At 42.8% G+C, this 26,614-nt stretch overlaps 2 protein-coding genes across 3 annotated transcripts in view; both read right to left on the minus strand.

Annotated features, from left to right (window-relative positions):
• Positions 1-289: 289 nt before the first annotated feature.
• pomt1 (protein-O-mannosyltransferase 1) lies at positions 290-18,325 on the minus strand. The gene is made up of 20 exons (XM_079515793.1): positions 18,159-18,325; positions 15,864-16,005; positions 15,557-15,663; positions 15,387-15,437; positions 14,264-14,410; positions 12,663-12,771; positions 12,399-12,446; positions 12,099-12,192; positions 11,338-11,493; positions 11,081-11,211; positions 7,823-7,918; positions 6,122-6,214; positions 4,246-4,342; positions 3,722-3,814; positions 3,106-3,226; positions 2,797-2,894; positions 2,215-2,328; positions 1,722-1,848; positions 1,443-1,620; positions 290-1,065 (listed from the first exon to the last, which is right to left on the minus strand). The coding sequence occupies exons 2-20, from the start codon at positions 15,989-15,991 to the stop codon at positions 891-893; spliced, it is 2,163 nt and encodes a 720-aa protein (XP_079371919.1). The 5' UTR covers positions 15,992-16,005; positions 18,159-18,325; the 3' UTR covers positions 290-890.
• Positions 18,326-20,911: 2,586 nt separating this feature from the next.
• LOC306933360 (PR domain zinc finger protein 12-like) overlaps positions 20,912-26,614 on the minus strand; it is a gene marked incomplete at both ends in the record, with an annotated part of 5,934 nt that continues 231 nt past the window's right edge. Inside the window, 6 exons of one of the 2 annotated variants that reach the window (XM_079515554.1) lie at positions 20,912-21,414; positions 22,066-22,159; positions 23,317-23,472; positions 23,826-23,950; positions 24,331-24,396; positions 26,593-26,614. The exon at positions 26,593-26,614 is cut by the window's right edge and continues 231 nt beyond it. In XM_079515554.1, the coding sequence (XP_079371680.1) occupies positions 20,912-21,414; positions 22,066-22,159; positions 23,317-23,472; positions 23,826-23,950; positions 24,331-24,396; positions 26,593-26,614 (966 nt within the window). Of the gene's footprint in view, positions 21,415-22,050; positions 22,160-23,316; positions 23,473-23,825; positions 23,951-24,330; positions 24,397-26,592 lie in introns of both variants that reach the window. The other variant, XM_079515553.1, reaches the window with a different exon arrangement.

Genomic DNA, 26,614 nt, shown 5'->3' on the forward strand with positions numbered 1-26,614 from the left:
AAGTCTATGGACTTTTAATGTTGGCTTAACAAACACCCCCCCAAAAAACAGGACCACAGCCAAATCTGTGGACTTTTAAATGTTTGCATTAAGCAGTGATGACATGTGGCAGCCACAGTGGGCGCCCCTCACAAGTGTGATTTTTAAGTTGCTTGATTCAGTATTTAGACATTTGACATTCATTTCATGTTACAACCACATTGCAACTTCAAAGTCCATTTTAAGCATGATAGATTCATTGAAAACCATCCTCGGTTCTGGTGATGTTGTCCTAATACGTGAGGCGGACATGTTTTTTTCAATAGATTTTCTATATTTATTTGATTATTTTGTATGTATTTCTCAAAAAATATTATAAAAGAAACAATAATAATAATATGGAATGACCCCAAACATGTTTCAAAAGTAAAATATCACAGAGAGGATTGTGTGCACATCTCAATGCCTATATTTAGGCCAGGTGCTGGAAGTGTCAGGCATCAAGGCAAACATTAAGGAAAAGGAAAAAACATCCACACACTAGTTTCTAGAGATCCATCAGACTTACTTTTATTAAAGGCAAGGAATTGCAATGTTTCGAGGTCTTCATACAGGCAAATATAAGGATATATTTGCCTGATGAAGACCTAGTGTCGAAATTGCAATTCCTCTAGTGTCGAAACGTTGCAATTCCTTGCCTTAATAAAAGTAAGTCTGATGGAGCTCTAGAAACTAGTGTGCGGATGTTTTTTTCCTTTTCCTCAAAAGCAAAATATCCCTTTAAACCACAACACCACCACGCACCCAAAGTCTGTGAGGAACACTGTAGTGTAAACCTAACGCACCCCATGTCAGCAGAGTTCCTTAAGTGAGACAGACCACAAGGCGGTCCGGTCCACCTGTCTGTCTGTCTATCGTCTGCGGTACAGAATGTCCCAGCTGTTTCTCCACTTCAATGCCTGGAGCTGATTGGCCGAGAGCTCAGGTGCTCCATAGGTCAAAGGGCAGAAGGTTGAGTAGGCCAGATAGACGGAACACATACATGCCAACACGGACACACCCAGCGCACCCTGCTGGATCCCCCTGCTGTGGAGTGAGGGAGAGAGGGAGAGAGAGAGTTGAAATGTTGTTACTGTGACATTTTTATGGAGAAACCGGTCAAAAAAAAATTAATCAGCACAAAACATTTTCAGATGGGGTGTCCTGGTGTCTGTGGCCATATATAGACGAGTCCACGGAGGGGTGCCATTACTGCGGTGTAACATTAAGTGCAGCTTTTTACACCACAGCACTGATTAGCTACACCTGGCCTTAGTGGACTACAGGGCACTGCTCCATGGATTAGTCTATACTATACAGTATATCAATTTGGGGGTCCTTGACACGAAAAAAGGTTTGCGAACTACTGATTTAGAAGGCATTTGTAGAACGGGTGTAATGCCTTTCTGGGTAGAAGCTTGTACCTCAGAAGGTGGGTGTAGACGTGCTGCATCACAGCAGGAGGCAGCAGCAGTTTGAAGATGAGAGCAGGAAGGTAGTGGTAAAGAAACAACGTCTTCTCCATCAGGAAGAACGGAGCCACGTTCACCAGCCAACCTCCGACACACACAACCCCTATGAGCTGGAACTCAGTCCACGCAGCTGCACACACACAACAAAAATGACATGACAAAATCTCAATACCATGTCCATTAGCATCTGTGTGTGTGTGTGTGTGTGTGCGTGCGTGCGTGCAATCGTACCTTCAGGTATATCTTTGATGCCCCTCCTCCTCCTGAGCAGATATGTAAGCGCAAGCAGGTGATAGGCTAAGAGACTGATGTTTGCCAAGCCCCATGACACCGGGTTACCAATCAGGTGGATCTGAGCCTGAGGACGACAGCCAATCAAAGCAACACAGCACAACCACAGATGATTTTGAATAGCTGTTATCACCACGGAAATGAGCATCATTTGAGGTGAAAGGGCGCAGGTACATAATATGCGTCAAGAGGCGGCAAGAAAACGCGTCTCTTCCTGGTTTTTGAGTGGTGCAAACCACTCCAACAACTGGCTTTGTTAGTACCCGTGTGTTTGTGCCTGTACGGGTGAGCATGGTTGCTATGGTTAGTATGTGACATCACTGACATGTGTAGTTGCACCACTCAGTTCACACGGGAGTGATTTTTAAACAGCTGGTGGATGGAAATGTATGTGTTATGATGTATGTGTGCCGTGCATGCACGTGTCTCTTACATTGGTGGATGGGTGGAGCCAGTACGCTATGTTGGTTTCCATGGTGACCCATTCCAAAGGGGAGGAGCTATATTTATGCTCCGATTCTTCCTGTTTCACCATCAGCATCTTTCGCTGCCATGGCAACAACAACAGTAAAATATGAATTTGTATGCAGTCAACATTGTAACGGTAACACTGTATCGACACTATCCAGAGAAAAGACAAACAATAAGCTGTACGTCTAAAACGTTGATAAACGACATGTAGCAATAGTAATAGTGGTTGTTCTAACAGTTCTTGTAGCCGTCGTAAAGTAATTGATTGTCATTCAAATAAACGTGGATGAACACAATAAAAGCCGAAAACTTTTCCACTGGTCCATTCCACAAAATCACACAACACAGGAAAAGAACGAAAGACATAACAACAGTGCAGACAGGACTAATAAATACATGTATTAAAAATAATACGAGAGGGAACAGGGGTCCTAAGAACTAATGTATTTAAAGTCCGATTGAGTTTAGGTGGAGCTATGATTTAAGATCACTCTTGAACCTTGGTAGTGAAACCAGGGACGGCACTTCCACAGGTAGCACTGACCTGTACTTCTATGAACTTGCTGATGAAGGAGATGTTTCTGTTGATATCAATGTGAGTGGGAGAGTGAAGCTCCAACTCTCTCTCCTTCTGTTCCTGACCTACATGCAGTACGCACACACAAACACACCACTTACCGGAGAAGCACGACTGTATTATAGAACAGTCAATATACAGTATCAGGTTTGTAAGCAGTTTGACATGCACACTCACAAATGTGTGTGCCCTAGCACACACATTTGATATATATACTTTGATAGATATACTGTCATGCGCGCACGCACACGCACTGAAAGGTTAAAGGTCACTCACTGGTTCCATATCGGTGCTCCTCTACGGTCCACATCAAGCTACTCTGATGTCCTTTATAAAGTTTATCAGCTACGACCTCTAACTGACGAAACCCCCAGTCTGGTAGAGAAACACCACTCAACTAAACGCACACACGCACGCATGCACACACACACGCACACAGGAATAGAACTGGTATTATAGACTATTAAAGTCCTGACGTCACTGTGAGTAAGCCTTGCCGAGCCATGAGGCCCATAGGGCAGGAGCCTATGTCCTGTTTCTGTAGCGTGAGGCAGCTTGACGCTAGTATGTCGCAGGGACCCCCAATCCAACCCTTGAGGCTGAGTGCCAAGCAGGGAGGCACTGGGTCCTTGGTATCTGAGTCTTTGGTATGACCCGGCCGGGGATCGAACCCCGACCTCCCAGTCTCAGGGCTCAGGGTTAAATTAACATTGATTTTTCAATAAACATTGGGGTCCCAGAGATAGAAATGCCATTAAATGGGGGTCCGTAGCCTAATGCATGTCAAGCCGGGGGTCCTTGAAATGAAAATAGTTGAGAACCACTGCTCTATAGTGGATTGTAGCAGGTATTATAGTGGAATGTAGCAACAGTATGTAAAGGAGGATGTTACCTTGAGAACAGCAGTGGTGTTGACGTGAACCAATTGCACTTCAGACAGGATCGTTTTCCACGAGTCCGCCTCCGCCTCTCTGTTTGTGATGTCCTGACACATCACACACACACACACACACACACACACACACACACACACACACACACACACACACACACACACACACACACACACACACACACACACACACACACACACACACACACACACACACACACACACACACACACACACACACACACACACACACACACACACACACACGAAGACGAGGAAAAGAGTAGGAGGAAGAGAGGAGTTGTAGAATAAATCAGAGGAGAGGAGCAGAAGGAGTAGAAGGATCATTTTCAGATGGAGGAGAATGTGGCCGCACTTGGTTATCAAAGTTCTATCATGAACTAGCCACGTCAATAAAGGCTTTGTTACTTCTTTCACCAGAAGAGTGCTTTGGGTTTTTGTTTTTTCATTGTTGGGAGGAGGAGAGCAGTAGAAGGGTATCCGAGGTCAGAGGTCAGACTCACCACTCTCCACAGGTTCTGCGCCGCCATGGAAACGTTGAAGTCGATGTAGCCCGACACCTCCTGGGCGTGAGGGCTCATGGGAGCTGCAACGTCATGACTGGCACGGACGCAGGCACACACACACACACACACACACACACACACACACACACACACACACACACACACGCACACAACTTAAAGCTTTCATGACATTCATTTTCATTGATTTTTATTTTTCCTTTTATGACCTCAATTACACCAACAACCTGAACTTTGAACATTCAATGGATTTCTGTGGTTTTCTCTGTGTTCTGAAGCAATTAGCCCTTCACTAAGTCCCTCCCCAGCGAAGAAAGCTTGACCTGCATAGCAACCGTTGTTAAACTATTTGGATTGGCATTGGACAATCACTTTTTGGGGTGGGATTAAGTGAAGGGATAATTTGAGCTGCAATTTGCCAGCAGATGTCACTGTTGCCTGTCAATCATCGACTCTGCTCCGCCACCCCAAGGGGCTGAAGCATAGGGGAGGGGAGGGGCGAGTAGGAGAAAGGGCGGGATTAGTGGACGGTGACATCTCCACAGGCAAATCAGAGCTCTGTTTGAGGCCACAGAAAGTCCATTGAATGTTCAAAGTTCAGGTTTCTTGCAAAAGAAGAAAAATAAAATAAACATTATGTCACCAGACCAGAAGTAAAAGTCAAGACAGTCACACATAGCTGGTAGTTGTAGCGGCTAGGCACCGCTCAAAAACTGGTTTTCCATCATGTATGTTGAATTCAGTATTTCAACCAGCACTGAACTGAGCATGTGTGTGTGTGTGCGTGTGCACGTGGGTGACATGACGTCATTAAAACATAGCTCCGCTAGTTGAAAAAATCCACAGCACACCACTGGATTGTTCCGATCTAGCCTGGAAGAATTCATACCAGAGAATTCATACAGGAGAGAAGCCCTACCACTGTGACCAGTGTGGGAAATGGTTCAGCCAGAGCAGTGCTCTCAAAACATCACAAGAAATACAGGAAACTGTGACTACAGTGCTTGAGTAAATGTACTTAGTTACTTTACACCACTGCACACACGCCAACGTGTGTGCAGTGGTTCATGGTTGCTACTTGCTAGCAGGTACCCATTCAGTGTGATTGTTGCTGAGGTTGAAGAGAAGAGAAGAGAAGAAGCAAGCACTCAGTTGAGTAGTTCAAAGTAAGAATGTATAGAAAGAAATCACACCCGTGTGAACTGAGTGGTGTAAGGTCTTATATAGACTGATCAGCTGTGGTCTGACGTAATGTCTGACGTAATGAAATCACACCCGTGTGAACTGGGTGACCATAGCAACCATGCTCATTTTTTGGTACGAACAGACAGACAGACACATAAACTAACAAAGCCAGTTGTAGGAGTGGTTTACACCACTCAAAAACTCCAGCACTCACTTTATATCCAATAAGATTCTTGTTATCAGTTTTCCCCCAGTTGCTGCTGGGGAAAACTGATAATAAAACAAGAATCCTATTGGATATAGAGTGAGTGCTGGTATTTTTGAGCAGTGCCTCCGCTCCATTACGCAGCTATGTGTGTCCCTGTGTATGTATGTCTGTCTCTGTGTCCGAGCACGGACAGCTGGAAGACCTAAAGTGGCCCGTAGAGTACAGCACAGAGTAAAGTGGCACAGAGTACACTACAGGATGAGCCCTGGGTGTTCCAGGGACCCCCCGGGGACCCCCACATGCACACGGTAACTCTGTCATTTATCAAAGATTTAGTACAGTAGAGAGCACAGTACACTACAATACAGTAGCACAGTACAGTACAGTAACTATAAATAAATGTATAGTTGGCACCACAGTTCACACAGGTGTGATTTTTCTATATATTGTTGCTATGGTTACCTGTTAAGGAAGCGAGAGGTCATGCCATGCAGAACCTGGACGATGTCACCATGACGAACTGGCCGGGGCGGAGTGCTGACAACTACTTCCTGTCTGAGAGGGAGAGGACGACAGAGAGAGAAGGTTTATTATTACAGGCTTCTAACCACAATAATGCAATAGAATAAGTCAATAATCTAATACTAATATTAAAATCATACTATGAAACTGTCTGCACATCAAAGAAGAAAAACATGAATTGCTGGAACCTTATTGTATCATACAATATTCATGATTATTACAATTTGAATACAATTTGTATTCAAAACAATTATGAATATAAATATTAGTCATACAAAATTACAAATATATTTCAGTATTATCTTATTTCAAAGTCCAACCACGAGCTGTAATTAGACTGCAATATATGGTAAAAAGAATGAAAAAGAAATCTGTTCTGCAGAAAGATAAGACATCTGTTAAGATAGTAAGTAAGTCTTTGCGGCCTCCATGATTTCAATCATGAAATGATGTCTTGTGTTTGGGATGTCTGATAGAACAATCCACTTCTGGGAGTATTGGAGTATCTTCCCCAAATCATTCTCAATAACCAGATGAACCCTGGCGTTCCTATTCAGGGGTGAACATTCGGCAGAAACGGCAGATCTGTAAGCGTGTATTACCATACATTGGAAGTGCTCTATCCCGACTACAGTTTCACATTGGATAAAATAAACTACCGGTATCCAGTTACACTGCTCTAAACTCCTCTAAAATTCATTACAACATTAAGAATAGGCAACATGACTTTTGGAAAGGTTTGGCAACCCCACATGGATTACTTTGCAACCATACCTATGGTTGCAAAGTTACTACAATTATAATCTTCAATGGTCAATAATCTACTTATTAGTTACTTATAGATTCTACTTACATATTGTTTGATTATTTTGTATGTTATTATTGTATGTATAAATCTTTTACAATTTCAGACCAAGTTCTGAACACTGGGATTTGCGTTTATCTGTTTGGCAGCTCAAAAGGGGGGGGAAAAAGGTGCATTGTAAACGGAATGTTTATCACTGAAGCTGTCATGTTTGAACTAATAAAAAAACAAACAAACAAAAATCTGCAAGCGTTGCAACAGGTTTAGGTCGTTATTGGGTTAATACACCAGAGAGCCATATATCAGTGATGATATAGTTGACTAAAACTATGACCAAGACGAAATATGTTGTCATTGATAAAAACTAAAAACTAGACTGTAGAACTAAGACAATTAATTTAGTGCTTGGTTGAATGCGGACAATAGCAGATCTACAAGATCACAATGGCACGTTGTTCAGAAGGCTAAAATATGACTAATTGTATTCGATTCAAGAATTGTATTCAAAAGACTATGACTAAAACGACATCGAATTTTGCTGACATAATCCACACTGGCACAGTATATAGGGCAGGGATTTGTGGCATTTCAAGTTCAAACTAGCAGGTTGGACAGAATGTACAATGGACTGGTAACCACTAACTAGCAGGTTGGACAGAATGTACAATGGACTGGTAACCACTAAAGGCTAAATGGTACAGGTAGGATTAGCTCTGCTTTAACTCAACCGTTCCAACACCAGCCGCGTAGTTACCACGACAACCAATCTAGCAATCTGTTACCGTGGTGGTGATGGGGCTGTACTGTACACACTGCACGTTACCATGGAAACCCACCTGCCAGGGTCTTTGATGATCCACCAGTTGTTGACATCTTTGAAAGGATAACAGGTCACCTGCTGCTGGTGAGAACTGCCTCTGCCATTATCATACCTACACACACACACGCACGCGCGCGCGCACACACGCACACGCACACGCGCACACACACACACACACACAACCTATCTTCATATAATAGGTCCTCACTAATAATCATGATAAAATGGCACGATTTTTTTCTACTCAGTCTGTGTCTCATAGGAGGGCTGTGGGCAGTTTAGAAACCTTCTTCCAGTGACATCATTAGGCAGATTTTTTTTTAAACAAGATTTTTTACAAAAATGTTTAGATTTTCATTATTGTGAGAACGATGGCTTCCATTTTCGCATTGCAACTTTTCAGGACTAGAAAGCCTGCAGTTCCTATTAGCTTGTATTCCCCATCGATGATGTCACTGGAAGACGGTTTCTGAACTGCCCACAGCCCTCCTAAGAGACACAGACCGAGTAGAAAACATTTGCGCCATTTTTTTTCAAAGTGGGCTGCAGGAACTATCAGGATTCCTTTAGTTCCTGCAGCACTAAAGTTTAGGGAGTTCCAAATGGACCCAGTTGCAGGTCTACAACTCGGAGACTTTAAAAAGGTTTAAGAACGACTGCATCAGTTGAACACACTGAGTTAATGTATGAAGTTTCAACTTCATGGCAGGGTTTAAATCGGGGTTGGGTTTAGCAGATCTTGCATTGAACTGTACTTTCCTGTGCTTTTTTTCGGCAAACTGTTAATAAGGTATTAAATACATTTAATAAAAGACCATGTTGGACTGGTTCTGTACTGAAACATTAGATAATCTCAAAACTAGTTATCTACTGCAGTGTTTCCCAACCTGTGTGCCGCGGCACTTTACTGTGCCGTTTGATGTGTCCAGGTGTGCCGCCTGATTTGACCGAAAATAACACTAACCCTCCCCCGAAAGCAATATTATAGCTGTATGCAGTATGCACACAAGTCTGCAAACCCTAGCCCGAGTCCTCGGGACCTGCTGGTTTTATCTCCTACCAGGACCTCTAGTACTGCTGGATTTATCTACTACCAGGACCTCTAGTACTGCTGGATTTATCTACTACCAGGACCTCTAGTACTGATGGTTTTATCTCCTACCAGGACCTCTAGTACTGCTGGTTTTATCTCCTACCAGGACCTCTGGTACTGCTGGTTTTATGTCATACCAGGACCTCTAGTACTGCTGGTTGTTGATAAGCAGAAGGTTGTCTAGAACCAGGTGAGAGAGCATAGAGACACACTGGGACTACAAATTTCACGTCCCCCAAATGAGACAGCGGCCCCACTTCTGGTCCGTTAGAACGGTGTACTGCAGGCCAGCCCATAGAAGTCCATTGAAATTCAACTGTAGTCAGCCTACTTTTAAAATGTAACGAAATGAACTGAAGATTATATTGATTTGAATAAATATGTTTCTTTTGTATGTGTCTTTGTCAACATATATTGTTGTTTTCTCAATAGAGGATGTATTTCACATTTAATTTACCACTTGAATGAGTTACCCATAATGTTAACGGAGCAGAGGGGAGACGGCAGACAGAGAACCTGTCGCTTTTAAGGGACGTCACTGCCTGTACGAGGCTACGAGCACCGACTTTGAAGAGTGGAATTCTCAATAATACATCCCGATCCCGACTGACTTTGTTCATTCATGTCTATATTTTGAACATGTCACAGGCTTACTAATATGTTCTACCTACCTCGGAGCTCCGACGGTGTGTTTTACCGCTATCAACTTGTTGTATAATTAACTTGACTGAATAGTTGGGAAAATAACCCAGCTAAATGGAGGAGTGGCATATCCTGACATTTTCAACTACCTAGTGAATTATCCAGATGAGTATTAATAATCTTGCAAGATGCTGTTTGGATAATTTTCTACAAATACATAGCATATAAAACGAAACACAATACGTATATACCGTGCAACCACTATAATTTGAGATTTACAAATGCTAGCACTTTTGAATCTCTGATGGAGTATATTATAGTAGGTAGGTATGTGACATTGAAAAGGATAAATCAAACATATGGGACACTTTATTAGAACACAAAAAAATCGCTACAGCCTCAGTAATGAACCAGTGAACCAGTGAAATTAGGGTATTTTATGATGCCTCTCATAGGGATTGCATCGGCCACACACAGCTCTAACGTCATCATTAAGTACGCGTATGATACTACAGTGATGGGCCTCATTGAAAACGACGACGAGACGGCCTACAGAGCTGAGGTTGACACACTGACACAGTGGTGTCAGGAAAACAACCTCGCTCTCAATGTCAGTAAGACCAAAGAGCTGGTCGTGGATTTTAGGAAACAGGAGAGAGAGCACGCACCCATCTTCATCGACGGCGTTGCAGTGGAACAGGTCAGCGACTTTAAATCCTTGGGGATACACATCTCCAAGGACGTGAAGTGAGCCACACACACCAAAACAGTGGTGAAAAAAGCCCAACAGAGACTTTATTGCCTCCGCCGCCTGAAGAAGTTCAGAGTGAACCCACGCATCCTCAGAGCGTTCTACAGCAGCACCATAGAGAGTGTCCTGACAAGTGGCAGCACCGAGTGGTTTGGAAACTGCACCGCTGCGGAATGCAGGTCACTGCAGAGTGGTGCGAACAGCGCAGCGCATCGTGGGGGGGAGCTTCCCCCTCTCCAGGAAATACATGAGAGACGCTGCGTGGCTAAAGCGGAAAGTATCATCAGGGACATTCACCACCCCAGCCACAGCCTGTTCAAGCCGCTGCCGCACCCACAGCCAGGCAAGTGATTCAGGAGCATCGGGAGCTGTACTACCAGACTCTTGAACAGCTTTTACTTGTCAGCAATCGACTGCTGAACAAGAGCTAAGTTTTGTCACACAGTCTGAACTGATTCATGCTCAAATAGGGACTCTTTTTGTTATAGCCTAGTCGTACATACATGCACCCATGACAAACTTTTATTTATTTTGCACTCACTTTGTTATGTCATGCACTTTATGTTCTTCTCTCTCTACCTCTTAACTGCAATATGAGCCTGCACAACCAGGTTTTTCACCCACCTTACTTGTAATGTGATGTGACAATAAAGATTGATTCTGATTCTGACAGCTGCAGTACACCGTTCTAATGGACCTGAAGTGGGGCCGCTGTCTCATTTAGGGGGCATGAAATTTGTAGTCCCTGTGTGTCTCTATCTAGTAGCATCTGTATCGTATCGCAGTACCTGATTGGGTAGTTGGCCTTGTGGGAGTGTAGCCAGCAGGGGATTGGCTGGGAGGCAGAGCTTCTTAAAGTCACCTGACTTCCATAGACCACTTCTAATGGCTGCCCCTGAGTTATTCTGGACAAACCACCCTACACACAAACACACAAGTTACATACAGTAGCAGAAGAAGTTGTCATTCCTGAAGTTGTATCTGAACAATAACTGTCTTTGTCTAGTGTGTGTGTGTGTGTGTGTGTGTGTGTGTGTGTGTGTACCTCCAGACTAGCCTGGAACGCGCTGCTCATCAGTTGGTCATGTGGTCCACTGCGGTGCAGAATTGACAGGTGCACGTAGAAACACACAACATACAGCACAACAGGTACAACCAACAGACATACACACCTGTACACACACTGACCAGACACACTGGCCTACAACACACAAGCACGCACACACACATGCACGGACGCACACACACACACACACACACACACACACACACACACACACGTTTATACATAGAATACATCTGTACACCTTCCCAGATTGCGTTATTGGTCAAAACAGGCTTCGGCCCAAAACTAAAGTGTTGATGATCACGGTTGCAAAATGTATGTTTCGGGTAAATTAAAGGGTGCATTGGGCTATGCGTACCGGGAGTGCATTCCCGTATTAGTTTGTATTGCAAAGTGCACTCACTGTCCAGCACACAATCCGAACGCACCCAAAAGAAGATCGAGCGGCAGTGTGGCACATTACACCGAAGCTCCACTGCAGCCAGCGTCAGCGTCGCGTCAGCGCAGGGAATGTTCCCTTTTTAATCACTGGCGACACTGCGTTGCATTCGCCCCCATTCACCACGTTTAATTTTTTGACGCCGTCCGAACGCACCGCAACACAGTAGGTGGAGCTTTGGTGCTACACAGCCGTTGTTTACTTCCGGTTCACGGCCCAACACTGGCAAAACAATTAATGAATTAATACCAGGCAGTCAATGTGTTAAGAGTAGACAGTGGTGGGGGCGGAGCAGACTCACATGACTGACAGCTCTGTCTCCAATCAGCTGCCAGGTGTGATAGCCAGCCACGCCCAGCAGCAGTAGGTAGGAGAACAGACCCATGTACTTTACCCTGAAAACACACAATATACTGGTTAACACACACACACACACACACACACACACACACACACACACAAACACACACACATGTTCTCTCTCTCTCCCTCGCAAACAACGCAAGGGACAATGCATGTAGAAAATACCCTTGCATTTTTTGTGTCCGTTTGACTCCCCCACGCAAGGAACAAAACGGACTATGTAGAGGCCTTAACTCACCCTACTGCTCCAGCACAGGACAATCCAGACAACATCAAATAGCCAAACCTGAAGAGAGGAGAGGATCTGTTAACTTCCTCACTAATTGTAAAATATAGTTATGATCAACTGTTTCGTGTTTTGATTGGATCACGGTAGATACAGTACATGCTTGTGCTTGTGTCAGATGTTATGAAGAAGGTTTGACCTGGAGTGTAATATTGACATGAAGTTCTCAGCTTCCACATTTATTTGTTCTACTGTACTGTGTATGCGGTATTTTACCTGTTAGGAGAGTTGTGGAAGCGCAGGTAGGAGAAGAACGCCAACAGCAGGAAGAAAATGAGAACGGACTCCAGCAACATGAAACGTGACTGGACGATCAGCGCGTTCTCTGGTGAACAACAAACAAGCTGCGTTCAAACATATGTATTTCCATTTGTGTGTGAATACAGTGTGAACAATGTTGATTTCAAATGTACAGTACATATTCATAAACATAGGCACTATAGACAGATGGTCGGCCAATAACATGGTGGTACCCGTCTGCTAGGTGTGTGAATTTTCAGGGGAAGTCAGACCTTGAAGTCAACGGGAGCCGATTCATCACGTTGAATTCAACATTTAGTCAGGCAGCCGGGGGCATGGAGTGGGAAATTTGGTATATAGTTTTTTTTATTGGCCTAAAATATTGTCTATAATACATACAATGTATATAGATGGCACATTGGGTGTGCCAGATGGCACGCCCGCTGCTGGCCAGCAGAAAACGTGCGGTGTTTTTTATAAACAAAGATAATAAATATTGTATGAATCACATTGTCATATTGATACTTTTACTTAAGTAAAACATTCAAGTACTTTTTCCACCACTGGTGAGAACAGCCCAGTGCATTGTGTTGTAACTACTACGTACGTACCCAGTAGGACCAGCAGCATAGTGAGAACAACCCAGTGCATTGTGTTGTAACTACTACGTACGTACCCAGTAGGACCAGCAGCATAGTGAGAACAACCCAGTGCATTGTGTTGTAACTTGTAACTACTACGTACGTACCCAGTTGGACCAGCAGCATAGTGAGAACAGCCCAGTGCATTGTGTTGTGACTACTACGTACATACCAAGTAGGACCAGCAGCATAGTGAGAACAGCCCAGTGCATTGTGTTGTGACTACTACGTACATACCAAGTAGGACCAGCAGCATAGTGAGAACAGCCCAGTGCATTGTGTTGCGACTACTACACATACCCAGTAGGACCAGCAGCATAGTGAGAACAGCCCAGTGCATTGTGTTGTGACTACTACGTACATACCAAGTAGGACCAGCAGCATAGTGAGAACAGCCCAGTGCATTGTGTTGTGACTACTACGTACATACCAAGTAGGACCAGCAGCATAGTGAGAACAGCCCAGTGCATTGTGTTGTGACTACTACGTACATACCAAGTAGGACCAGCAGCATAGTGAGAACAGCCCAGTGCATTGTGTTGCCACTACTACACATACCCAGTAGGACCAGCAGCATAGTGAGAACAGCCCAGTGCATTGTGTTGTGACTACTAAACATACCCAGTAGGACCAGCAGCATAGTGAGAACAGCCCAGTGCATTGTGTTGTGACTACTAAACATACCCAGTAGGACCAGCAGCATAGTGAGAACAGCCCAGTGCATTGTGTTGTGACTACTACACATACCCAGTAGGACCAGCAGCATAGTGAGAACAGCCCAGTGCATTGTGTTGTGACTACTACACATACCCAGTAGGACCAGCAGCATAGTGAGAACAGCCCAGTGCATTGTGTTGCAACTACTACACATACCCAGTAGGACCAGCAGCATAGTGAGAACAGCCCAGTGCATTGTGTTGCCACTACTACACATACCCAGTAGGACCAGCAGCGCTGCACCCAGGGCAGCATAGTGCGAACAGCCCAGCTCCAGCAGCAGTAGGTAGGCCAGGGGGACACACAGAGAACCACACACTGCTGGCACCAACCGCAGGCTCCACACACACACACTGCTGGGGTACTCTGGACGGAGGACCACAAAACAAACACAAACACACTCAGAGTGTCATGATTATGACATTTTACATGACAATGAATTGTCATGCAAATAATTGCGATTAATGATTTCATTGTGCTTTTGTACCCCGGAACATAATTATGAATACAATTTTAATTTCTGTTTGTCTTTTAGGCTTTGAAGTTACACAGGTGCAGAAATGACAAATAACATAAATACGCAAAGAAATGACTGACATTTAATAATTGTATACTTTAATAGTGATAATAGCTGTTCTACATGCTAATCGCTTGTAGCTTGTAGATGCTATCTCCATATTAAAAAAATCACACCCGTGTGAACTGAGTGGTGTAAGGTTTTATATAGCATGATCAGCTGTGGTCTGACGTAATGTCTGACGTAATGAAATAAGGTAAGGTATTATGTAGCCTGATCAGCTCTGATCTGACGTAATGAAATCACACCCGGATGTGATTTCACAACTGGCTTTTTCTGTGCAGAGAAAATGACCATGGTTGCTACGGTCATCCAGTTCACCCGGGTGTGATTTAATAACATAGCAACCATGCTCATTTTTTTCTGCACACAAAAGCCAGTTGTAGGAGTGGTTTACACCACTCAAAAAACGAATGAACAGTTTAATTATTCAAAATAATCGCGATTAACTAAAATAATTGCGATTAGGCGATAATGTAACAATTGTGACAGGCCTACTTAGAGTTCTACGGAAATATCAAACTGGGTATATGTTAATAACATATAAATGTGTTAGTAAGTAACATAATAAACTGTCAGAAATGTTAGTCTCCTGAAGCCAACTGTAGGGTTGGGATAAGGGGATGCAATTTGGTCTTCATCAGGTCCTGTTGTGCAGATTTCGTTTTTCTTTTGGTCTTGTAACTTTAACTTATTTGGGCCTAGACCAGCACCAATATGGATGTACATAACATGTCAATAGACAACAAAATGTTTGTTTCATACCTGCTCCGATCCTGTTCCACATGAAGTTCCCATCAAAACCTCCAAGATATGCTGAAACACACACACAATAATATATAACAGACTATGTGTCAGGGCAACTGCCACTGTGTGTGCGTATGTGTGTGTGTGCGTGTGCGTTTGTGCAACTGTGAGTGTGTGTGCAAACTGACCTCCGAAGGCTAGGATCATGTGACCGAGAGGGGGACCGCTCTCGTCGATGAAGAACACTCTCTTCATGTAGAGAGACACAAACTGACCGTAATACACCTCGTCGAACCTGCACACACACAATGAAGGTGTGACAATTAAACGTCAAGTAAAATGTGTGTGTGTGTGTGTGTGTGTGTGTGTGTGTGTGTGTGTGTGTGTGTGTGTGTGTGTGTGTGTGTGTGTGTGTGTGTGTGTGTGTGTGTGACTGTGTGTGTGTGTGTGTGTGTGTGTGTGTGTGTGTGTGTGTGTGTGTGTGTGCGCACGTACACCACTGCTCTGGGGAAGGCCAGGTTGGTCATCCTGGTCCAGAATGACAGCACGGTGACCAGCAGCAGAACCACGTTGATCTCTAATCTCACCACCAGGGGGAGCTTCAGCCAGCCGACACCCAACATGGCTCCCCTTCAGCCTGGAGGACCAGTGAGGTCAAGTACATAATGATTAGGCAGTGGTGGAAAAACATGTTTTACTTACTTAAGCAAAAGTATCAGGAGAAATGCTCTGTTACAAGTTACAAGTTCAGAATTCAATATTTACTTTAGTAAAAAGTACAAAAGTATTGGTATCAAAATGTACTTAAAGTACTCAGAATGTGCAGCATGCTCCATTTCACACGTTTTCAAATTGTATTTCCGGACTTCCGGTTTCTCCCGTTCCCAAGCCTAATCACAGGTAGCCTGGTTAATAAACCAGACCGAATCAGCCGTTGGCAAAAAAAATTGCCTACTGCGACAGTGTTGTGTGACATTAGTCTGGCTTATTAGCCAGGCTAAATCACAGGGGCATTCCACTCATTTTCAACATTTTACTATGTCATTAATATACCTTAGAACTGTTGTGGAAATAATAAAAAAGTCCCCCCATTCTGTGTTTCCTAGAACTGCAATTATGAAAAAAATCATTAACATGGTGAAACACATCTTGATGACATCATCAAGATTTTTTCAGACCTACAGTTCTAGGAAACAAAGAATGGGGGGACTTACTTAATTATTTCCACACAACAGTTCTAAGGTATATTAATGACATAGTAAAATGTTGAAAATGAGTGGAATGCCCCTTTAAGTACATTTACTCAGTACTGTACAGTAAGTAAAATGTGACCGGGTCTGGCAAATAGGCCCTCATCTCGGCCAGAGTAATTTGTCAGTTTTTTACAGATTATTAAAGTACAGAATGTAAGCTTTCATATGATAAAAATATTTGAAGGAGATATGACCATTTTAAAATGATTGTGCCGTTTTACCCAAAGCTGAGAAAATCCCCTTTGAATGTTCACAACATTTCAACACCTAGAGCTGGCTAGCCTACTTTGACTTATAAATGTATACATTTAATTTGCCCAAATCAATAATCTGTTGGAATGAAAACCTTCTTCAACATTCAAGCTGTGTTAATATGAAAAAAAACGAAAATCACAAAAAAAAAAAAAAAAGTTTATTTTAGATTTTCGGCCTTTTCATTATAGGCGAGATGAGGACCATTTTGCTAGACCTGGTCACAAATGTTGATGTATTTTTACTTAGTTTTCAGTACTTGTGCTTCTACTCCATTAAATCATGATCTCATGATCTCAGATTCAAATAATCTACTTTTACCCCACTACAATTATTTGAAAACTTTACTTACTAGTTACTTTGTATATTTTGATTATTATTATTACAAAACACACATTAACCACTTCAACCCTATATTATATAGCCTACATTTTGGGTTTTTGGCCATTTGAAACTAGACGATCCACAAGCTCACAAGCACTGAGGTGTTGCGACGCGTGTAGCTTGTAGAGCTTGTAGATCTGCTATTTTTGGAAAAATCGTGAAAACAAATCTTTGAATACCGTATATATATATATATATATATATATATATATATATATTCTTTCACAGCTTATGTTTTAACTCAAATCTTTGCTTCTGGGGGGTCCCTCGTCCCTGAAACAACACATGATATTTTGAGTTTGGGTCTGGCGGCCAAAAACATAATAATAATATAATAATATTTGGGGTCTGATTGATTGATTGATTGAAAATGTTATTTCACAGTATGCAGAATGGGTACATTTCAAACGAATGCATTTAGGGTCAAAAATGTAATAAAATACAAAAAATATATTTGTATGTCTTTAAATGGTTTGATGAATTGAAAATGGAGGACCCTGAGGTAAACAAGTCTTAGTGCTGGTTTTATCCTTTTTTGTATTGACCTGTACCTTCCTTGGACTGTGCCCATTCTGCAATCTGTTAATAACATTTTCAATCAATCAATCAATCAGCAACAGTGGATATAGGGGTTGGTGGGAGGGTCATTTTTTTTATAATCTTGTAAAAAATATCCACAGCCACATGGCATGGCACAGATGAATTATTGTACCCTTAAATTACTGCAGGAAGAGTTGAGGAAAGAGAAAAAATATTTCGAAGCAATGTTATTGTTGACACTTTACACTGTCTAGTGTCTATACACTATACCCCTCTGCTAACACTGCTAACACACTGCTACATATCCAAATCGTGTAGCCCTACATATTATTTACGTGTGCAAACAGCAATGTGTCCTTACCTCCGCTCTGGTTGTTGTTTGACTAATGAGACATTATGACGGATGTCATAATGTAAACTATAGTTTAGTCTTCAGGTCCAATCTTCTGGACTCTGTGGTGACTTTTCTCGGTTTTCTCTGGTTTGTTTTTTAGTGCAGCCTGCTGACATGGATCGATGCTTTCTGGGTTGACTGGTACAGGCCGGGATCACATCGCGCTCGCTGATTCGCTGCTCTATAGTTAGTACTCGGCACTCGGTTGGAAAGCCTGTTGTCACGGAAACAGCCTAAACAGGTAGCCCTGTTTTCTTCAAGAACAGAGCTATGGTTGGATGCTCTTGTCTTTTAACAGGAACAACTCTGGCTTTTCACAACACATTTCCACACACTAATGAGTTCACACGCACGCATGCATTGAAATTAATGAACGTGTTTTCGTTTGTTTTTCTTCCATGTCATTACTGTAGTCTGCCACTTTAGCAGTGGAGGGTAAGTAAGTAACTACCATAGATACTAAAAGTACAATTTTTTGTATTTCCAATTTTCATTAATTTGACTTCTACTGTACTACATCTCAGAGGCAAATATTGTACTACATTTTTCTCCACTATTTTGAAGAAACTATAAACTAAGACGTGCAACTAGCCCTCTATACTTTATCTATTTGAAAATAGCCTCATAGGTCTACAAGCTCAAAGCAGACTTTTACACAGTGTTTCGCTGTTTCTAACATGATCATCATCATCATCATCATCATCATCATCATCATCATCATCATCATCATTTTTATTTAGAGTTAATTGGCTTGTCAAATATAAATATTTGATTAGCCTATACACAAAACACTGATGACCCCTGGTTTGACCTGAATTAGGCCACGGACCCCCATTTAATGGCATTTCTATCTCTGGGACCCCAATGTATATTGTAAAATCAAAGTTAATTTAATTCTGAGAGTGTACACTCTCTGAGTTACAGACCCATAAGGGTCCATTTGGTTCCTAATTATCATTTAGCTGGGGACCCCCTGGAACTCTCTAAAGGACCCCTATGGGTCCCCGGACCCCACTTTGGGAACCACTGCTCTATACTAGTTACTTTTCTGTTTTCGCTCATACATTAAATAGCTTCACTGAAAATAGCCGATCTACAAGCAACGTGACACATTGTGAGCTTGTATAGAACTCCTATTTTCTGTGAAAGTTTTCCCCACAATATGGACGCTGGGAAAGAGGATTTTATTAAATGCAGGGACGTTTTGATTCATCAGACTTCATCAGAGGAATTCTGTCACTGCATTTAATGAAATCTGACTCTGAATGGGAGCTATCGACAACAATGGACTACCAAGGAGGAGGTTTGATATCAACACACTAAAATGAAAATGTTTCGTCTGCAATCTGCATGTAGAACATGGTTGTCTGTGTTGCTAAGCAAACTGATGTTCTACTGTAAACCGTGTGCAGGACAGACAGGTGTTGAATTAAACTTTATTAGCAGATATAATAAGTCAACATTGCATACTTCAATATAGCCTACATCATGTGTCATATTAACAACTACATACACATTTACACGCATAAAGTGACAGCATAATAATAATAATACTAATGTTCTTCTTCACATATTCAGTGCCAAAATCTTTGTTCGCCGTCTGGCTGACAGGCAGTAAGTAACACTGCTGTTCTTTCTTACTTGGACACACAAAACAAACCTGTGAGTCTGAGTATAAAGCCATATTAGTACTTAGTAGTAATAATAATCATCATCTTTATTAGTAATAATAATAGATATTTTGTAAGTGCCATCATGAGGCAAAGCAATTGTGTCAGACTGTCAGTTTGCGTGGTCAGACACGCACATCACAAGCCTTAAGACAAGGAGAAGCAGCATGCAGAGATCAACAGCTATCTAGCTGTCTGTGTTTATCGAGCAACACTGACGCCATCCCATCATGCACTGGGAGGACCAACACTTGAAAGAACCAGAAGTTTTCTTTTCTCTCCTTCTGAGGAGGACAGAATTAGACACACAGAACGCCTGACACAATGCATTCTGGAAATTGTTGAGTCGAGCTAATATAAAGGTTTGATTTGACTATAGTATTTTCCCCACTGATATCTGTCCATAGAATAATGGATGTAGCAACGTGACGCCTCGAGTTTGGCAAATTGACCGTTGACATTTTGGATAAAGGCTGTCATGGACATCATGTGTCTTTGTAGCCATACTTGGATGAGAGACAGTGGAGCTGGGGAGACAGTCGCTATCATCCTGATAGCGACTTGTCGATTATAATGTAGCCACGCCCGTAAGCATACCCGCATGCTTTATCGTCTATTTTACTCTAAATGAGACTAAAACATACAAAATAAACAGCATGCTGTATATAAGACTTTAACGTATAATGTTTGAGAACGTAAACTTACTTTTGAACAACTTTTCTTAACTTTGTGTGTGTGTGTGTGTGTGTGTGTGTGTGTGTGTGTGTGTGTGTGTGTGTGTGTGTGTGTGTGTGTGTGTGTGTGTGTGTGTGTGTGTGTGTGTGTGTGTGTGTGTGTGTGTGTGTGTGTGTCATAGTTTGCTATTGTTAACCACTTAAACCCTCTAAACCCCCGAGACCCCGACTAGAGTTACAACAACTCTACTTTGAACATTTGTTTCCGTCAGCTCTAACCCAAAGATAGCCGATCTACGAAGCTCCCAATGCTGGGGTTCAAAGTGGTTAAAAAAAATCATCTTTCTCTTCTTGCCACCCTTCTCTCTCCTGCTTCTCACAGCACCATGGTAGTGATGTGGTGATGAACCAGCGAAGCAGGGTGGTGCGTCAGGCCAGTGGGCGGCGGTGGGGGCTGCGGAGCGGGTGAGTGGGCCCCCTGACCTCCTCCTGTGACCACGGCTCCGACGGGGAGGGTGCCAGCGGGCGGTCGGTGCCGTGCGCTCTTCTGGTGCGCGCGCAGGCCGGCCAGCTGGCTGTACGCCGACTGGCACACGTGACACTTGTAGGGGCGTTCGCCGGTGTGCAAGCGCACATGGTTCCTCAGCGTGGACGACTGGCTGAAGCGCCGGTTGCAGAATCTGCACACAAATGGCTTGTCCAGCGTGTGGATGCGCATGTGGGAGCGCAGGTTACTGCGGGAGTTGAACCCACGGTGGCAGATGACACAGCGCATGCGGCCCACCGTGTTGAAGGGGCAAGACGAGGAAGAGGAGGAGGAGGAGGAGGAGGAAGAGGAGGAGGAAGAGGTAGAGGACCCATCGCAGCAGTGGAGGTCATCTGGAAAAGAGGAGAGGAGAGGAGATGAGTCATTTCATGATTAATTATAATTAACCACGTAAACCCTCTAGTCTTAGTAAACCTTACAACTACACCAAATCACTTCACCAAAAATAGCCGATCTACAAGCTCAAAATGCATCAGATCTACACGTCTTGGTGCATGTTTCCCCCTGAATAGGGATGGGGTTCAAGTGGTCAATTCTTCTTCTTTTCACTTCAGGGGTCGCCACAGCGAATCATCTGCCTCCATCTCACCCTGTCCTCTGCCTCCTCTTCTCTCACACCAACTAACTTCATGTTCTCTTTCACTACATCCATAAATCTTCTCTTTGGTCCTCTTCCTCTAGGCCTCTTGCATGGCAGTTCCAACCTCAACATCCTTCTACCGATATACTGCACTATCCCTCCTCTGTACATGTCCAAACCATCTCAGTCTGGCGGCACTCTGGCCTCTCTGGCTTTATCTCCAAAACATCTGACATGCGCTGCATGCCTGTCCCTCTGATGTATTCGTTCCTGATCCATCCTTATTACTCAGAACCTCAACATTTAGTCTCTGCTACCTCCAGCTCTGCTGGGACTGTCTCTAAACCATACAACATAGATTATTCTTCCGTTTTTCTGTGTCTCTTACCCTTGGTTTTCTTACTGAGTTCATCTTCTCCTGGAACACCAGGGATTCCCAGGAAGGTGTTGTGGGAGGGACTATACCAGACCAGCAACTCTTGGTCCGGAGGAATTGTCTAGGAGGAGAGGAGAGGAGAGGAGAGGAGAGGAGAGGAGAGGAGAGGAGAGGAGAGGAGAGGAGAGGAGAGGAGGAGAGGAGAGCTTTTAATTCTCAATGGTGACATATCAGCTGTATATGGAAGGATACATCCTATCACCTTGGTTTCTCCGATAACACCTTGGTACCTACTTGGATAGACTGAGCATATTAATACCTGGGATTGATTGATTGATTGATTGATTGATTGATTGATTGATTGATTGATTGATTGATTGATTGATTGATTGATTGATTGATTGATTGATTGATTGATTGATTGACTGACTGACAGACAGCACGGAGGTACTGTAATTGCAACTCCCTGTACTAACGGGATAACAAAAAGTCTTGGGAACTTGTTTCCATTGTGGTCCTATAGATCCTATCATCTTGGTGCAGAGTTAAGAAGGATAACTCCTTATCCTATCATATTGAAGCATTTAGATGCTCTAATGCTAACACTTTAGTAGGCTACCTATATAGTTATTTATAAATACATGGTATCAATCACATGACACAGAACCCCTTGATGTTTCCTTGACATTTCTGTCAAATCAAGAAGTCTAACTATAGGGCATATATGCTCCTCTCTGTAACGATACTGTCCCAACCAGCCATATATTTTCTAGAACAGGTATCTACTAAACAGCTGCAAGTTTTCTCATTCTGCAAATAAGAAAGAGCCACTGAGTCCTGTACAGCAGGAGTCCCCAGCAGAGGGCGGCAGAGACCTACATTATGTAATGCTGCTCATAGAGAGATCAATTCTTACTGGTGATACTAGAAGGAATACAAGTATATTCATTGTATATTAATAGCAGTATTTTTTTTAAGATATATATTTTTTTTGGGGGGGGGGGGGGGGGGCTTTTTCTACCTTTTTTGATAGATACAGTTGACTGACAGGAAATGGGGAGAGAGAGGAGTGACACGCAGCAAAAGTCGTCCGGACCACTATATGCCAGCCATCCATCCGGGCCTTAATAGCAATATTAATAATCCGTACACTGAGTGTACTATTAACAATGTATTCAACAAAAAATAATAATAATATTGTATTATTATTAATAATAATATAACAGTGTGAATACTATATAATAATAGTACAATAATAGCACAGTATAGAATGACTACCTCCACAGCCTTGTAGAAGATGCTGCTGCCGATCTGAACTACCTCCAGGTTTTGTTCCTGTTCATTCCTGGCACACTTAATGTATGTCATCCAACTCCTCTGATCCTCCTGACTAGCATCTATGAAATACCTCACTGAGCCATCCTCGTTGAATACCTGCAGGAGAGGAGAGGAGAGGAGAGGAGAGGAGAGGAGAGGAGAGGAGAGGAGAGGAGAGGAGAGGAGAGGAGAGGAGAGGAGAGGAGAGGAGAGGAGAGGAGAGGAGAGGAGAGGAGAGTTATTAGTTCTTAGGCCTACTTTTTTCTTCTCAGTTCAACTCAAGGACCCCTGTGAGTCCCTGACTCCCTGGGAAAAGTGTAATTTTTGCGTTGGTATTAAAAAATTGCAGATTCACTGCAGTGTGGCACGAAGTGCCTCGCTGCAAGCGTAGTATACAGCTGCTATTTTTGAACATTTTTGAAAGATCTTGAAAGTGTGAGAATTACAGTGATTTAGAAGTGTTTCTATACCTCCCACATGAGGTTGTTGTTCTTGTACAGATCGACGTGTTCCGTGGAGACGAGGCGTCCCGTGAACGGTCCCATCTCTGTCCCGGCTTTTATCCACGTCTTAGAGAAGATACCCAGCCCTTCACCTGACAGACACACACACACACACACACACACACACACACACACACACACACACACACACACACACACACACACACACACAGACAGACAGACAGACAGACAGACAGACAGACAGACAGACAGACAGACAGACAGACACAGCACACACACACAGCACACACACACACACACACACACACACACACACACACACACACACACACACACACACACACAATTAATAATGCAATGTATGTATGCAAACAAACAAACATCTTTACAAACTGGTGACGTCTGTGTCAGTGTGGTTCCTGCATGGATCAATAAATCTATGTCAAATAAAGATCTATTATACAGCTCTATCATATCAAGTATCTTTGGACAATGAAGAGTGTATAGATACCTGGAACTGAACTTTGAGCAATGATGACCTCGGTGGGGAGAACCAAACTGGACAGCTTCTGAACTTCTGGGAGAGGAGAGGAGAGGAGAGGAGAGGAGAGGAGAGGAGAGGAGAGGAGAGGAGAGGAGAGGGCATTTAGAATTTCAAAATTACACCCATTTAAAATACTCCACACAAACCCAACAATGTAAACAAAAGGGCATTGTTATACATTCACTCGCATGTGCATTATGTGAAGCAACATATTTCCACATTAAAACACACTGAAACACTGTCTCTAGCACACACACGCACACGTGCACAGTGCACACACACACCCCGCACGCACGCGCGCGCACGCACGCACGCACACACACACACACACACACACACACACACACACACACACACACACACACACACACACACACACACACAATGGTGGGATTGGGCTGGAGAGAGAGAGAGAGAGAGAGAGAGAGCAGGGGTTAAATGTTCTTTTTTTCCCTCTCTCAATCCGTCCATTATGAGGTCCTTATGCTCTGCAGTCAATAAAAGAAAATGTCTGATTGTAAATTCATGGCGGTCTTTAAGAAACTCAGCAGCGATAAATTCATTTGGACTGAAATGACGTTTTGTTCCAAATCAAATAAAAGAACTCAGGAGAAGAAGAAGAAGGAAAAAAAGGGAATGTGAAAGAAGATTAGAGCCTGACAAGAGATGAATAGAGAGAGCATTAGTCTTCACACCCTATTAGGGAGAGAGAGAGAGAGAGAGAGAGAGAGAGAGAGAGAGAGAGAGAGAGAGAGAGAGAGAGAGAGAGAGAGAGAGAGAGAGAATGGGACAGACAGAAGGAAAGAAAGAAAGAGAGCAACATGTGCCAGCAGGCAGAAAAAAGTGGAATTCTGTCTCTCTCTCTTTCTCCATCTCTTCTTGTCTGAACAACAGATGAATTTCAAATGAGTTTAGATTCTCTTTAAAGTCACAACGGCTTTCACGGTTGGCGTGAGTCTCAATGCCCCCCGGGACCTCGCGTGGGACCGCCAGATAATGCTTAATGAGGCTTAAATGGTGATAATAACAAGGATAATAATAATAACAACAATGGTGCTAATAATAATAATAATGTTAATAATAATAGGCCTAATAATAATAGCCTAATAAGCTACACAAATAGTGAATACATATAAAAAGAGAGTCTGTCAAGATTATCATCAACATTTTTAAATTCCAACACAAAGCAGAAAAACTGAAACTCCATGTTTTATTAAGTTAAATTAAAAAATAAAATAATAAATAGGCTGCATGCATGAAACCAGATTTTGTAGGGACATTATTAAGGATTCTTGGAAGAATATCAGACCAGAAATAATTCATGCGGCGGTTTAAACGGCTTCGTGGTTATTGTTTCTAACGAAGTTCAACGTCAAAAGAAATTAATTTATAAATGCATATATGATAAACCGTGATAAATAGGTAAAGCTGAACGGTTCAACGGCGTGATTGAGCCAGGCCGCGGCTGAGAATGAGCGAGGGGGTGAATTTAAACGTTATACCGGAGACACTGCACGCGTCAGTGCCGTCCGATGGATGGTCCGGTTACCGGACAGGTGGGAGTCGGACCGTCCACCATGCACCCCCATCCGACGGCACTGAGCCGTTTCTCCGGTAGGTAGGCCTATACACGCGTTGAAACCTGCAGAAGAGAACCGACCGTATACCTATACATATTTTGCATAAAAGAAAGAAAGAAAGAAAGAAAGAAAGAAAGAAAGAAAGAAAGAAAGAAAAATATGTCCTGTAAAACAATTACGCTACAATCAAAAAGAAAAAGAAAGAAAAAGAGTGCATGACCACACATGATACATGTTTTACAGTTTTACATTTTGGCTCAGAAGCTTTCAGACTGCTGGAGTGGACCCATATCCAAACAATATATAATCTTGCATTGGAAACATTTAAAATTCCCTAGCCTGCCCTTTAACTCCCCCATGTCAATGACCAATTAATTAATCCGGTGTAATTTATCCAATTAACCAATTAACTATAGTTTGACGTCACTCCCCTCATTAAAGAAGACAATGATGAGTGTAGCCTATATCTCATATTTTCTGATGAATTGAAAATGGACGACCCTGATGTAAACAAGTCTTAGTGTTTTTTCTGCATTTTTTTTTTTTTTATCCTCGTAGCACTTTACTTTCTTTGCACGTACGTACCCATAGGCCATTCTACAAAATGTGAATACAATGTTCAATCGATCAATCAATCAATCAATCTCACCTCCGGAGAAGGACTGGGCCAG

This window comes from Electrona antarctica (assembly GCF_951216825.1).
Source record: "Electrona antarctica genome assembly, chromosome: 12".
NCBI classification, from domain to species: domain Eukaryota; kingdom Metazoa; phylum Chordata; class Actinopteri; order Myctophiformes; family Myctophidae; genus Electrona; species Electrona antarctica.